The sequence below is a fragment of the Pristiophorus japonicus genome, chromosome 15 (assembly GCF_044704955.1).
Source record: "Pristiophorus japonicus isolate sPriJap1 chromosome 15, sPriJap1.hap1, whole genome shotgun sequence".
NCBI classification, from domain to species: domain Eukaryota; kingdom Metazoa; phylum Chordata; class Chondrichthyes; family Pristiophoridae; genus Pristiophorus; species Pristiophorus japonicus.
Genome location: NC_091991.1, coordinates 4,987,756 through 5,003,663, shown reverse-complemented (window position 1 = coordinate 5,003,663; position 15,908 = coordinate 4,987,756). Strand labels below are relative to the sequence as shown.

General features: G+C 46.0%; 1 protein-coding gene across 4 annotated transcripts in view; it reads left to right on the top strand.

The window, feature by feature from the left end:
* The window catches only part of caps2 (calcyphosine 2), a 191,183-nt gene that overhangs the window by 164,464 nt on the left and 10,811 nt on the right, over window positions 1-15,908 (top strand). For all 4 annotated transcript variants that reach the window (XR_011596717.1, XR_011596718.1, XM_070900087.1 and 1 more), the window contains exons 11-17: window positions 1,170-1,265; window positions 3,398-3,491; window positions 4,228-4,346; window positions 5,720-5,787; window positions 9,055-9,209; window positions 10,259-10,378; window positions 11,937-12,033. Coding sequence is in view for 2 of the 4 variants with exons in the window: in XM_070900087.1 (XP_070756188.1) it covers window positions 1,170-1,265; window positions 3,398-3,491; window positions 4,228-4,346; window positions 5,720-5,787; window positions 9,055-9,209; window positions 10,259-10,378; window positions 11,937-12,033 (749 nt within the window). In the remaining 2 variants the exon portion in view is untranslated. The remainder of the gene's footprint in view (window positions 1-1,169; window positions 1,266-3,397; window positions 3,492-4,227; window positions 4,347-5,719; window positions 5,788-9,054; window positions 9,210-10,258; window positions 10,379-11,936; window positions 12,034-15,908) is intronic.

The window sequence follows — 15,908 nt, the reverse complement described above, 5'->3', positions numbered from 1 at the left end:
TCCCTGGCCAAAGACCGCCCCAAGTGGAGGAAGTGCATCCGGGAGGGCACTGAGCACCTCGAGTCTCATCGCCGAGAGCATGCAGAAATCAAGCGCAGGCAGCGGAAGGAGCGTGCGGCAAACCAGTCCCACTCTCCCTTTCCCTCAACGACTGTCTGTCCCACCTGTGACAGGGACTGTGGTTCTCGTATTGGACTGTTCAGCCACCTAAGAACTCATTTTAAGAGTGGAAGCAAGTCTTCCTCGATTCCGAGGGACTGCCTATGATGATGATGATGATGATGACTGCAGGGCCATCACCATCACCCGCTGTCTGAGAACATGGGAGGGGTGGTTATGATCTGAAGTTATTGAAATCAATGTCAAGTCCGGAAGGTTGTAAAGTGCTTAATCAAAAGGTGAGGTCTTGTTCCTTGGAATTCCATTGAGCCACATCTCTTTCCATAGACTCTGCAGTGAGTCAACAGGGACAACAATAACTAACTAACATTTAACATAGAGAATGTCCCAAGGCCTGTAACCGAAGAATGAGGAAAACAGACACCAAGCCAAAGGAGGAGAAAAAAAGAAAGACTTGCATTTATATAGTGCCTTTCATGGCCACTTGACGTCCCACGAAGCCCACGAAGTAGTTTTTGACGTGTAGTCACTGTTGTAATGTGGGGCAACGGTGAAGCCATGGTCTGATGGAGTTAATTATTCCGCCCAATGGAAATCGAGGAATCCACTTGGTGGCACCTGACAGTAAGCAGAAATCCAAATCCAGGTTTGATCCCTGCACCTGATGTATCTACCTAGATATTGGGCGGGACACTCCAGACCGTAGAGACCATGGGCTCGCTTACAGGAGCAGTCTGTGACCCTGAACCGGCAAACAATATCCAGTGTAAAAACCCATCGAAAGCCACTTTGGTCACTCATATCTGTGCAACATTTATACACTCCATACATTCCAGCTAAAGATAATACGTTAGAGTTAATTTCTTGAGGACTCGCTGCTGATCTAGACACTCGCTCGCGGATGGCTCGGAGAATAGAGCTTGCAGTCCGAGTGTTGTAGGCCCCAATCTGTAACCCAGACCCCGCTCTCGCAACGCTCCGTGCCGATATCGCCCCACTGTGCTGCTGAGGAGCCTGCCTAACACATGTGAACTTTTCTCTTTAACCAGAAATGGACGTGATGCGTGCAGAGAGCTGATTGGTTTCTTCTTCGCATTTGATAAGTCTCTTACAGTGTATGAATATCGTCAGTTTGGGAAAAACAGGTAGGTCTCCTTGTACACCACAATGGTGCCCATGGTAATTAACACAGCACAGATTGGATGCCCCAGGAGAAAGAAAGAAAGACTTGCATTTATATAGCGCCTTTCAGGACTACCAGACATCCCAAAGCGCTTTACAGCCAATGAAGTACTTTTGGAGTGTAGTCACTGTTGTAATGTAGGAAATGCAGCAGCCAATTTGCGCACAGCAAGCTCCCACACACAGCAATGTGATAATGACCAGATAGACTATATATTTTTTTTGTTTCGCTGATTGAAGGATAAATATTGGGCAGGATACCGAGGATAACTTCCCTGCTGTTCTTCGAAATAGTGCCATGGGATCTTTTACATCCACCTGAGAGAGCAGATGGGGCGTCGGTTTAACATCTCATCTGAAAGACGGCACCTCCGACAGTGCAGCACTCCCTCAGCACTGCACTGGGAGTGTCAGCCTAGATTTATGTGCTCAAGTCCCTGCAGTAGGACTTGATCCGTCTTTATTCCAGCCCAAGAGTGCCAGCATAACAAAGACACCCAGCTTATATACAGGTGACCAAGCACACATGCCACATGCCACAACTTTCTGACTCCAAGACCAGAGAATGTTACCCACTGAGCCATGGCTGACGGAGCTAATAAATACAGAACACAGATTAGATGCTGCAGGAGCGTGTCATTTGTCTAGTTGGTAATCTATTTAATTCTCTTTGAAGATGGATCAGGGGACAGTATTTTTCCGCTCTGGTCTACATTGATCATTAGCTCATCTATAACAAATATCTGATACGGAATTTTAAAAAAAAACCCAGCTGATATGAAATTAGGCTTCGAATCGAATACATCGCCGTCTTCACCGGAAAGAACTTGCATTTATATAGCGCCTTTCACAACCTTGGAACATCCCAAAGCGATTTACAGCCAATGAAGTCCTTTTGCAATCTCATTGCTGTTTTGGTGTAGGGAGTCGTAGTAGCCAATTTGTGCACAGCAAGCTCCCACAAACAGCAATTAAATAAGTGGCTAGATAGTCTGTTTGTAATGACTCAAGAGTCTGGTTACTATAAACTCACTCAGGTGCAACCTGATCCATCTTTATTCCAGCCCAAGAGTGCCTGTGTGACAAAGACACCCAGCTTATATACAGGTGACCAAGCACACATGTGTACAGCCAGCTGACCTCCTACTGCGGCGCCCTCTGGTCTCTGGTGACCCTCCCCCCCCAGCAATGATTGACCAGAAAGACCTCCACTGCTGTTCTTCCTGCAATGCCATGGGATCTTTTACATACATTTTAGAGAGCAGACAGAGTCTCGCATTAGCATCTCATGTGAAAGACAGCACCTCCTCAGCACTGCACTAGGAGTGGCAGCTTACATTTTCTGCTCAAGTTCCTGGAGTGGGACTTGAACCCACAACCTTCTGACTCAGAGGGGAGGGTGCTATCACTCAGCCACGGCTGAGACAAGATTTTCCTTTTCACACCAAATACAAAAGCCAGCTCCTGAAGGCAAATCCACACCTCATTGTCAACAGAAGCAAGAGCTGGTGCTCAAAGTAATCTGTGATATTGTCAGCTGTGGCTCAGTGGGCAGCACTCTTACCTCTGAGTCAGAAGGTTGTGGGTTCAAGTCCCACTCCAGGGACTTGAGCACAGAAATCTAGGCTGACACTCCCATGCAGTGCAGAGGGAGTGCTGCATTGTCGGAGGGGCCGTCTTTCACTCGAGGTGTTAAACCGAGGCCCCGTCTGCTCTCAGGTGGACGTAAAAGATCCCATAGCACTATTTCGAAGAAGAGCAGGGGAGTTATCCCTGGTATCCTGGACAATATTTATCTCAATCAAATCACCAAAACGGATTATCTGGTCATTATCACATTGCTGTTTGTGGGATCTTGCTGTGTGCATTTCCCACATCAGAACAGTGACTACACTCCAAGTAGTACATCACTGGCTGTAAAGCACTTTGAGACGTCCGGTGGTCGTGAATGGCACTATATAAATACAAGTCTTTCTTTTTTCTTTAATGTCTGACAGGAAATACAGAGCTGTCAACAGCCTTGGCAACAGTGTTCCTGTACAGTCTTTTAGAATTTCTGCCGGTAAAATTGGATCTCTTGTTTTTTCCCCCCCAGGACAAATGCACTTCCATTCATTCAAAGGGGCATTTACTGTCATCAGTATGGTAGGCGAGAGAGAAGGCAATATGACGTTGGTGATTTCTATGTGGTAAGTGTTAAGTGTATTGAGGTGGAGGACATTGCCGCTAGTGCTCGTATGGGAGTAGGCTGGGGAAGGGTTGCGAGTTTATCTCAGGGGGGTTCACAGTATGCGATGTGTCTCTGCAAATAAAGGCTGTTTTTTTTATTCGTTCATGGGTTGTGGGTGTCGTTAGCAAGGCCGGCATTTATTGCCCATCCCTAATTGCCCCTTGAGAAGGTGGTGGTGAGCCGCCTTCTTGAACCGCTGCAGTCCGTGTGGTGAAGGTGCTCCCACAGTGCTGTTAGGGAGCGAGTTCCAGGATTGTGACCCAGCGACGATGAAGGAACGGCCGATATATTTCCAAGTCAGGATGGTGTGTGACTGGGAGGGGAACGTGGAGGTGGTGGTGTTCCCATGCGCCTGTTGCCCTTGTCCTTCTAGGTGGTAGAGGTCGCGGGTTTGGGAGGTGCTGCCGAAGAAGCCTTGGCGAGTTGCTGCAGTGCATCTTGTAGATGGTGCACACTGCAGCCAGGGGGCGCCAGTGGTGGAGGGAGTGAATGTTGAAGGTGGTGGATGGGGTGCCGATCAAGCGGTTGCTTTGTCCTGGATGGTGTCGAGCTGGGATGAGGGATTAAGCATGACTTCTCTTTCTGGCCTCCTTCTGTGCTGTAAGTTTCTCTGATTCTGTGAACCTTATTGGCCTCACTTTCGTGCATCATGTGCACAGTGGTGATATTTCCAATTTCTTTTTTTTCCGTGCAAGGGTGCCAATCTGACCTTCCGGACAGCGCAACATGTTGGTCTCCCAGCGAGTGTCCAAGAGAAACCGTTATTAACTTTACGGATCATCGGCATTGATGAAACGGCTAAGCGCTCATTGCTGTAAGTACTTGAGGAATCTCTTACCATCTTCAGCTCTTCTGCAAAATTCATTAAAGGAAGTAACAAGTCATGGGGATAAATAAAGTGAAGCATCTTGGGATGTCAGAGGTGGGTTTTAAGGAGCGACTTAAAGGGAGGAGGCCATTCTATCGAGGACAGAAGCCTAAACAGGACTATCGAGTGAGGGTGGATTTCCCAGTCTGCCACACCACCGAAGGGTCATGGACCTGAAACGTTAACTCTGTTTCTCTCTCCGCAGATGTGCGTTGGAATGTGCGTTGGAATAGTTAAGTTTGGAGGTAACAAAGGCATGGATGAGGGCTTCAGCAGCAGATGAGCTGAGGCAGGGGCGGAGATGGGCGATGTCACGGAGGTGAAAAAGGCGGTTTTAGTTATGGCACGGATATGTAGTTGGCTGCTCATTTCGGGGTCAAATATGACACCAAGATTGTGAACAGTGTGGTTCAGCCTCAGACAATGCTAGGGAGGGAGAGGGATGGACTCAGTAGCTAGGGAACCCAGTTTTTGGCGGGGACCAAAGACAATGGCTTCGGTCTTCCCAATATCTAATTCGAGAAAATTTTTGCTCATCCAGAACTGGATGTCAGATCGGCAGTGTAATAATTTAGAGACTGTGGAGGGGTGGAGAGAAGTGGTGGTGAGGTAGAGCTGGGTGTCGTCAGCGTACATGTGGAAAGTGACGCTGTGTTTTCGGATGATGTTGCCGAGGGACAACATGTAGATGAGAAATAGGAGGGGCCAAGGATAGATCCTTGGGGGACACCAGAGGTAACGATGTGGGGGCGGGAAGAGAAGCTGTTGCAGGTGATTCTCTGGCTATGGATAAGAATGGAACCAGGCGAGTGCAGTCCCTCCCAGCTGGACCATGGTGGAGAGGCGTTGGAGGAGGATGGCGTGGTTAACCAAGATGAGGGTTTCAGCAGCGGGTGAGCTGAGGCGAGGGCAGAGACGGGCAATGTGCAGGTATAATGTCGTGGTGATGGCGAGGATGTGGGGTTGGAGTTCAGCTTGGGGGTCAAATAGGACGCCAAGGTTGCTTGCATTTATATAGCGCCTTTAATCTAGAAAAACGTCCCAAGGTGTTTCAGAGAGGTCAGAAGTACGCAAATCAGTATCGGAATTTGTGATTGAATTTAGTAGCTAGTATATGAAGACTCATTTCTAACTGCAGATGCTATACACAATCTGACAGAAGGCCATTGACCCGAAACATTAACTCTGTTTCTCTCTCCACAGATGCTGCCTGACCTGCTGAGTGTTTCCATATTTCCTGTTATTATAACCATACAAAATGTTTGCCCCAGCCTTTTGATTTAAAATGCAACTTTTGTCTCTCAATTAATTTGTTGCAGCACCAGCGGTAATCCGGCTTTGAGTAAGCAGGAGATTGACGACAGAAATATCTTTATGTCCGTACAAGGTGAGGATTAAATGATGTACCCGTGATGGTAAATCCCGAAGGAACTGTATCCAAACCGAGCAGTCTGCAGCGATTGGTCTTTATCTCTTGCATTTGTTAACTTAAAATATTTAGGGCTAACAATGGGTTGCTTAGCGCCCGAGAGGGGCGGTAACGGGCTGCTAAGCGTTTACCGCCAGAGCGCCACGCTGTCAGCGACTCCGCGACCTTCAGTGGAGGTTTACCGGCGGCATTAACAGTTAGCGCCGCGCACTCTAGCGTTGCCCACTTGGCGACGTCTATCCGCGTGCAACGCCCGATTGGTGCCGCGGTCACAAACTTCAGCGGGTTCGCCTGCCTTAGCGCCGGGCGCTAATCGCGGCAGAGGAAGCAGTCTTTCCCCAACCTCCTGGGGCGATAAGGAAACGGCTCAGCAGGTGGGTGGTTATAAGGTGAGAGTTTTTTCATTTACGCTCAGTTATTCCGCATTTATTTATCTTTGGTTACTGTTTACGAGTGTTGAAATGACCTCCCTTGCATTTATTTTAACTTTTCGAGTGGTCTAACTGGCCTCCCCTTTAGGCGCTGGGATGCTGGTTTCCGAGCCCCAGAAATTCAGCAGCGCTCCTGCGATACCCATTTAGGACTGAGATGAGGAGAAACTTCTTCACTCAGAGAGTTGTTAACCTGTGGAATTCCCTGCCGCAGAGAGTTGTTGATGCCAGTTCACTGGATATATTCAAGAGGGAGTTAGATATGGCTCTTATAGTTAAGGGGATCAAGGGGTATGGAGAGAAAGCAGGAAAGGGTTACTGAAGGAATGATCAGCCATGATCTTATTGAATGGCGCAAGCTCGAAGGGCCGAATGGCCTACTCCTGCACCTATTTTCTATGTTTCTATGTCCCAGGAATCAGGCTTAGTGCCCTTGGAGGGGTGGGGAACGCCTCCCTTTGCTCCCCACTCCCCTCCTGGGGCACTAAATGTGAATATCCCGGTTGGAGGTGGTGAACATCACCCGATGCTAAAGTTAGCGACCAGGCGGTATCACCGCCTCAAACCAGACTATACTGAATTTTTAGCCCGTAGTGTTTCTTTTCATAAACTTAAAACCTTTTCATGATATTACTTTTCTTCTCAGATGTTGGTTCAGCCGCTGCATCATCTAGGCAGAGCTGAACCAATGTTGAGAAGCTTATATCACACCTTCGCTCACATTCATCATCATCATCATCATAGGCAGTCCCTCGGAATCGAGGAAGACTTGCTGCCACTCTTAAAGTGAGTTCTCATGTGGCTGAACAGTCCGATACGAGAACCACAGTCCCTGTCACAGGTGGGACAGATAGTGGTTGAGGGAAGGGGTGGGTGGGACTGGTTTGCTGCACGCTACTTCCGCTGCCTGCGCTTGATTTCTGCATGCTCTCGGCAATGAGACTCGAGGTGCTCAGCGCCCTCCCGGATGCTCTTCCTCCACTTAGGGCGGTCTTTGGCCAGGGACTCCCAGGTGTCAGTGGGGATGTTGCACTTTATCAGGGAGGCTTTGAGGGTGTCCTTGTAACGTTTCCGCTGCCCACCTTTGTTTTACATAAGGTCCCATTAATGTAGACAAGCCTGTCCCAGCTTTTGGTCTCTGTGGATTGCTCAGGTGCACATCTCACTGGCCACACATGAAGTTTCAATCAACATTCCCATTAATTTGCTTTCTATCTCGAGCTGCAAATACAAACAGAGCTCTTTAATGTAGGTTTATCTACCAGTGAGGCAACATTACTGACAACAGCCCTTTTCAAACCTCCAGGTCATAGAATCATACAATTAGTCCCGCTCCCCGGCAAATTTCTCCTTTCCAAGCATTTATCCAATTCTCTTTTGAAAGTCACTATTGAATCTGCTCCTACCGCCCTTTCAGGCAGTGCGTTCCCGATCACAACTCGCTGCGTAAAATAAATAAACGGCCCCCTCATCTCCCCCCTGGTTCTTTCATCAATTATCTGAAAATCTGTGTCCTCCTGCCAGCGGGAACAGTTTCTCCCTGTTTACTTTATCGAAACCCCTTCATAATTTCAGACATTTCTACTAAATCTCCCCTTAACCTTCGCTGCTTGAAGGAGGACCACAGAATTCAGACAGGGAAAGCCAGCAGATAAGGAAGAGCTTAGAGTTGTGGGGCCAGATTGATGAGCATGAAATTGGGTAGTACAAGAAGAAAATATATTTTGCTGCAGATCATCAGGACTTTGCAATGCAATTGGATGTGCCCACTAGATCTAATCTGGGTCTTAAATTTTACAAGCAATTTACTGACCTTTAATTGACCTCTCTGTTCCAGTTACCTGGATGCTCACGGGGCGTAACCCGTGAGCAAGGCCACAGGAAGATAGAGGGTTACGCTGGTAAGAGTTAGATGAGGAAGGACGGGAGGAGGCTCGAGTGGAGCATAAACGCCGGCATGGACTGGTTGGGCCGAATGGCCTGTTTCTGTGCCGTATATCCTATACCTGCCCTTGAGGGTGTCCTTGTAACGTTTCCGCTGCCCGCCTTTGGCTCGTTTGCAATGAAGGAGTTCCGAGTAGAGCGCTTGCTTTGGGAGTCTCGTGTCTGCCAGGTGAACAATGTGGCCTGCCCAGCGGAGCTGATCAAGTGTGGTCAGTGTTTCAATGCTGGGGATGTTGGCCTGGACGAGGACGCTAATCCTATACCTGTCCCTGGCCAAAGACCGCCCTAAGTGGAGGAAGTGCATCCAGGAGGGTGCTGAGCACCTCGAGTCTCATCGCTGAGAGCATGCAGAAATCAAGCGCAGGCAGCAGAAGGAGTGTACGGCAAACCAGTCCCACCTTCCCTTTCCCTCAACCACTGTCTGCCCCACCTGTGACAGGGACCGTGGCTCTCGTATCGGACTGTTCAGCCACCTAAGAACTCACTTTAAGAGTGGAAGCAAGTCTTCCTCGATTCCGAGGGACTGCCTATGATGATGATATCCTATGTAATCCTATGTAAACAAAAGCCTGATTTAGGCCTAAGTCTATAAACCAGCCCCTCCAACATAATGGTAGCGTGATACAGGGAGAGATAACGGTCTTACTTTCCGAATGAACACTTTGTGAAAATCATTCATCTCTCCGATGACGGCTCGCATAAACCAGTGATAATCTACTTCACCATCACAATCTTGGTCCAGCGAGTATTCTTGATCAGTTCAGTTCAAGTGAGAAAGTAATCATCAAATGTTCCGTTGCACGGAGGAAGCTATTCAAATTTAACTTTATCTTTTGTCGCTGTTACTCAGGACTGTTGAAAGAAAAGCTCGAGAAGCGAGGAGTTCGCACCCTGACTGGTTTGGGGAAATTTCTCCGCCAGCGCGATCCATGTGGAGGCGGAATCCTGCAGAAAACGCAACTGAAACAAGCTCTGAAAGAGTTCCACTTGGAGCTGCCCGATAAGGTCAGCACAAACAGCAGCCCGCATTCATCTAGCGCCTTTAACGCAGTAAAACGTCCCAAGGCGCTTCACAGGAGCGATCATCAAACACAGTTTGACACCGAGCCGCATAAAGAGATATTAGGGCATGTGGCCAAAAGCTCGATCAAAGAGGGAGGTTTTAAGGAGCGTCTTAAAGGAGGAGAGAGAGAGAGAGGGGGAAGAGTTTTAGGGAGGGAATTCTAGAGCTTGGGGCCCAGGCAACAGAAGACACGGCCACCGATGGTGGAACGATTATAATCAGGGATGCTCAAAAGTCCAGAATTAGAGGAGCACAGATATATCTTGGGGTGGGGGATGGGGGGGGGGGGCGGGGAGGTTGTGGGGCTGGAGGAGGTTACAGAGATAGGGAGGGATTTGAACACAAGGATGAGAATTTTAAAATCGAGGCGTTGCTTAACCGGGAACCAATATAGGTCACCGAGTACAGGGGTGATGGGCGTCTGGGACTTGGTGCGAGTTAGGACACAGGCAGCCGAGTTTTGGATCACCTCTAGTTTACATGGGGTAGAATGTGAGAGGCCAGCCAGGAGTGCGTTGGAATAGTCAAGTCTAGAGGTAACAAAGGCACGGATGAGGGTCAGCCTTAGACAGTTCCAGGGAGAGAGATCGAATCAGTGGAAAGGGAATGGAGTTTGTGGCATGAACTGACAAACAGTGATGATGTTTGCTGCTGTGACATAATTGAACACAACCAATTTTCATTTTTTTAAACTCAAAATATTGGTGTGTCCTGCACAATGGATCTTGGCTTCTCAATTCTTTTCTTTAAAAGTATAAAAATGATTACTCTGCTAAATGACCTAAAACATTTATACTGACACTAACAGATGTTAATCTATGCTATTGAATTCCTTATATGGAGGTTCATTTTCTTGTGTCACATTGAAATACTCTCAACGTGTTCCAAAACTGCAATATGTAGTTTATCAAAAATGAGGAATAGGTTTAAAACCACAGGGTGCTTAAATTGATACTTTAGCATGCACTAACGATGTTGTCTCTATTTGTAGGATTTTGAGTCTGTTTGGCTCATACTGGACCAGGACTGCGATGCTGGAGTAGATTATCACCGGTTTATTCGAGCGGTCATTGGAGAGATGAATGAGTTTCGTAAAGCATTCGTTAGGAAAGTAAGACGGTTATCTCTCCCTGTATCGTGCTACCATTATGTTGGAAGAGCTGGTTTATAGACTTGGGCCTAAATCAGGCTTCTGTTTACATAGGATCATATCGCATATACAGCACAGAAACAGGCCATTCGGCCCAACCAGTCCGTGCCGGCATTTATGCTCCACTCGAGCCTCCTCCCGTCTTTCCTCATCTAAATCTATCAGCATAATCCTCTATTCCCTTCTCCCTCATATACTTGTCCAGCCTCCCTTAAATGCATCTATACATAAGAACATAAGAAATAGGCCATACGGCCCCTCGACCCTGCTCCGCCATTTAATAAGATCTTGGCTGATCCGATCATGGACTCGGGTCCACTTCTCTGCCCACTCCCCTTAACCCCTTATCAGTTAAGAAAGTATCTATCTCTGTCTTAAATTTATTCAATGTCCCAGCTTCCACAGCTCTCTGAGGCAGCGAATTCCACAGATTTACAACCCTCTGAGAGAAGAAATTTCTCCTCATCTCAGTTTTAAATTGGCGGCCCCTTATTCTAAGATTATGCCCCCTAGTTCTAGTCTCCCCCATCAGTGGAAACATCCTCTGTGCATCCACCTTGTCAAGCCCCCTCATAATCTTATATGTTTCGATAAGATCACCTCTCATTCTTTTGAATTCCAATGAGTAGAGGCCCAACCTACTCAACCTTTCCTCATAAGTCAACCCCCTCATCCCCGGAATCAACCGAGTGAACCTTCTCTGAACTATTCACCTCAACCACTCCCTGTGGTAGCTTGTTCCACATTCTCACCACTCTCTGGGTAAATACATTTCTTCTGAATTCCCCATTGGATTTCTTGGTGACGATCTTATATTGATGACCTCTAGTTATGCTCTTCCCCACAAGTGGAAACATTCTCTCTGTATCCACTCTATCAAAACCTTTCATCATTTTAAAGACCTCTATTAGGTCACCCCTCAGCCTTCTCTTTTTAAGAGAAAAAAGACCCAGCCTGTTCATCCTTTCCTGATATGTATACCCTCGCATTTCTGGTATCATCCTTGTAAATCTTCTCTGCACCCTCTCCAGTGTCTCTGTATCCTTTTTATAATATGGTGACCAGAACAGTATGTAGTGCTCTCAGTGTGGTCTAACCAAAGTTCGATACAGGCCTTGGATCACCGCTAAAAGTTCACTTTAACTTTAATTGATCCGTTTGTGTGCAAATTGGTGGTCTCATCATCTGCCTGCAAGACAACAGTGATTCCACTTCAAAAGTAAGTCATTGTCTCCGAAGATCTTTAGAATATTCTGAGGATGTGAATGAAAATTTAATTGTATGAATGAAAATCATATGTGACTGCAGGGCCCAATTTCGCGGAAGCCAGCCGTCCCAACACCCTCCCGCCCCGGGTGAACACACGTCTGTGCCCCGTTAATGCCCCCTGGAGGCGATAACAGGAGGCGCACAAACGGGGAATTTCGAAGCCTCTGTTGTATTGGCTAATATGATATCGCAACTTTTATTATTAACTTGTTTTATGTTACTTTAGTTACATCACCATTTATTTTCACAGGCCTATATGAAGCTTGATCCAAACAAGACTGGCAGCCTCTCTGTGAATGATATTAGCAAGTTCTACAATGCAAGGAAACATCCTAAAGTCTTCTCAGGTAATGAGTTCAAGATCTGCTCATGATGTACACCTTTTGTCAGTAAATATTCATTGTTACTTTACAGAGATACCGGAATGGGCTCCCGACATCAGTAGCCCTGTCCGCATTTGAGTCCTTTACTCAAGAAAGCCTTGTCTACATCGGGCAAATTGGACATTTAAAAACAAAAGTTAGGCCTGATGGAGAATTATGAGCTGCTGTTAGGAACTTCGCAACTGCACTAATGTACATCTGACGTCCCAAAGCATTTCACAGCCAGTACATTATATACAGTAGACACCTAGCCAATAGCCAATCACATTAGCCAATACAAACAGATATAGGCTTTGAAATTTCCCGTTTGTGCGCCTCCTGTTATCGCCTCCAGGGGGCATTAACGGGGCACAGAAGTGTGTTCACCCGGGGCGGGAGGGGGACGGGACGGCTGGCTCCCACAAAATTGGGCCCTGCAGTCACATATGATTTTCATTCACACAATGAAATTTTCATTCACATCCTCAGAATATTCTAAAGATTGCTGGAGAAATCCCACCAATGGTGTCTCTGCAAGATCCTGCAAATCCCCTGGGAGGACACTAACGTTAGCGTCCTCGACCAGGCCGACATCCCCAGTGTCGAGGAAATTTTAGCTTAAATTAACTCAGGCGGAGGCTTTCAGAGTCGTGCTTCGAGAGAATTTTATTTCCTAACAAGATATCTCGGAGAGTCCCCTCAGTCCGCACTGAGGCAAAACTCTGAATTTTACAAGAAAACCCCCTCTATCTTTATACAGTTGAAACAGGAATTTTATCTAAAACACACCACACAAGTACATTAATCATATATTTTGTAAATTCAATCAAAGCAAGAACTTTATCTAAAACACCTCATATGAGCATTAATCATACATCCTGTAAATACAATGGTCATTTCAGGAGGCAGACTTTTATCTTGTCCTTGCATAGTTTCTCCCTGTCCGCATTCTAATAAGCAGGGTATCTGGAAACTCATGCAAACACTAGACAGTCATGTATTTACAACATCCTTTGTTCCAAGATCTGAGAAGTTTGGGTGTTTTCTTTTCTAGCTCCACTAATTTAATTAACTCAGCAAGAAGTGAACTTAACCCTTTCCTTAAAAATAGGGCTTAGATCATTTTCTTCCACAATTCCCTCCTTGTTGATCTTTTACTAGATCAACACAGTTTCTTATATATTCTTTTCTTGTTCAAAAGGGGGTTCATACCCCTCAAGGTAGGGTCGCATTTTAAGACATTCCTCTTCATTGTAATCATCTACTTTTCCTTCTATGCAATTTAACCTTCCTTTTATGGACACACTTTTCCTTTCTACTTGGGATACCAGGCTCATTACTTGACTAATTAAATTTTTCAACTTTATCCATATTCCACAAATGATTATTAATAATGTAAGCATCACTACACCCATGATTATTATGGGATGTACAGCTAGCTTCAGTACTGCGGAAGCTTTTGGGGACCATCCGAAAAACACATCCCACCAATGGTGTACCGTCAAAAAGGTAACTTCATCTGCGATTCTTACTAGCTGCCCCTTCTTGTAACTCATTTCGACTCTAAATTGGTGGATGTCTCTGCCTCTTTTTGACAGAGCTTCCTCAATTTGCTTGTCATTACGTATCAAATTGTGCAGTCTGGTCAAATTAATTACAGGGGGTAAGGGTTCACTCTTGTGCACAGACAGATATTTTTCTACATTTTGCCATTGCCCAAAGGTATAAGTTCTTTTTTCTTCAGGGTCATACAAGGTGTAGACTCCTCTCACGCATTTATTAATGGGGGGCCTATGCAGAATTCCATCCAGATAGACAGGTTTATTTCCTTTCATACAGATCTCATTCTGTCCAATTTCCGTAATATCAGTGTCATTTGTTGGCTTCAGTTCCCACTTACATACTCCCTTCCATACTTTTCCTTCTTCAAGTAATTCTTCCTCCTGTCTGACTCTCCTTACCGCTAAAATGATCAGAACGCCCAATGTCCATTTATAGTTTTTCCAAAAGTCCCACCTCATCTTCTCTTTTCTGTTTACTTCTATAACACTCTTGAACTAATTCGTTACAATAACAACACGCAAGCACGATGGTAACCGTAACCAAAATAATAAATGCCCAGGCTGGCGCACAAATGAGTTCTGACATTAGTCCCTGGATTTTTTTTAGTAACTATAGATACTTTTAAGTCCAAAATACCCAAAATAAGTGAACACAAAATAAGGGCAGGTACAGTTCTTTAGCGAGAAGATGCTGTTTTCTTAGTCGGGCGACCGTAGTACGTCCTGGTTCAATGTCTTTTCTTTCGGCTGTGATTCGTCGGGGAAATAATATTTACAGCGGGTTGCATGCACCCGGGTGCTTTTCCAACTTCAAAGCGGTTCGTGTTGTGAGGATTATCTGATATGGTCCCTTCCACCTAGGAGAAAAGGATTCTTTGTTTAATGTTTTTACTAACACTTGATCTCCAGGCCTGAAAGGTGCATATTTCCTTCCGATGGGGGCACCTGTGTCTGCTTTATTTGTTTGTGCAGACTCCTCGCTATTTCACACATGGCCTGAGCATACTTTAGTGATTCTTCATCATTCCAAATTAATGCTATTTTTTCAGCTGCCAGTGGTGGTTTTACGCCGGTCGGCATTGGTGGTCCCAACAAGGCTTCATGTGGTGTCAGACCAGTGTTTCGGTTTTTTTGGTTTCTAATTGTATACAGTACCAATGGTAAGGCATCTGGCCACTTTAGTCCAGTCTCCTGACGTACCTTGGTGAGGGTAGATTTTATTATCCCATTTACTCTTTCTACCATTCCCGAGGACTATGGCTGATATGGTATATGTAACTTCCACTGGAACCCTAACGCTTCTGCAAGATTTTGCACTATTTTTCCTGTGAAGTGGGTTCCCCTGTCACTGTTGATTCCCATAGGTATCCCATATCTTGGTACTATTTCTTTAAATAGAATTTTTACTACTGTTCGGGCATCGTCTCTCCTAGTGGCGTACGCTTCTACCCACCTTGTGAACATATCTACTATAACTAATAGATACTTGAGACCTGATACTGGAGGTATGTGGACAAAATTAAATTTGCAAATTTTCAAAGGGCATACTTGGCTGGGGTAGATGATCATATCCAGCAGGTGTTTTACCTCTGTTATTTTGTTTACAAATTTGGCATGTTCTAGCAACTTTCTCAATTACTACTGTTATTCCTGGTGCATACCACTGTGCAGTAATAGCATGTATCATCCCTCCTTTGCCCATGTGAGCCTGACCGTGTGCTAGGCGAGACAGGGGCAAAAATAGAGACCTTGGGCAAACAGTTCGCCCATCAGGGTGATACCAAATGTCGTTTTTGAGAAAACAACCTTGGTGTTCCCAAGTCCTTCTTTCTTGTATAGTAACTTGTTGTTGGGCTGTTTTAAGTTGTTGGATGTCAAGCATCTGTGGAGGGGAGACTGAGACTGCTTGAAAGCAGTCTGCCTGTGCCGAAGCGGCCTGTTTGGCTGCCTCGTCAGCCTTCCTATTTCCTACTGATACTTCATCCTCACCGGTTGTGTGAGCTGCACATTTGATAACGGCTACCTTACTTGGCAACTGAATGGCGTCTAATAGATTAAGCACCAGTTGAGAGTGCTTAATATGCTTTCCACCAGAGGTGATAAAGCCTTTGTTTTTCCACAGTTGTCCAAAATCATGGACCACCCCGAATGCATATCTAGAATCAGTATAGATATTAGCAGTTTGATCTTTAGCTATTATACAAGCTCTAGTGAGGGCAAACAATTCAGCAGCCTGAGCCGAGGTTCCGGGAGGCAGGGCAAATGTTTCAACAGTTTCGTGGGGGATTACAATAGCAT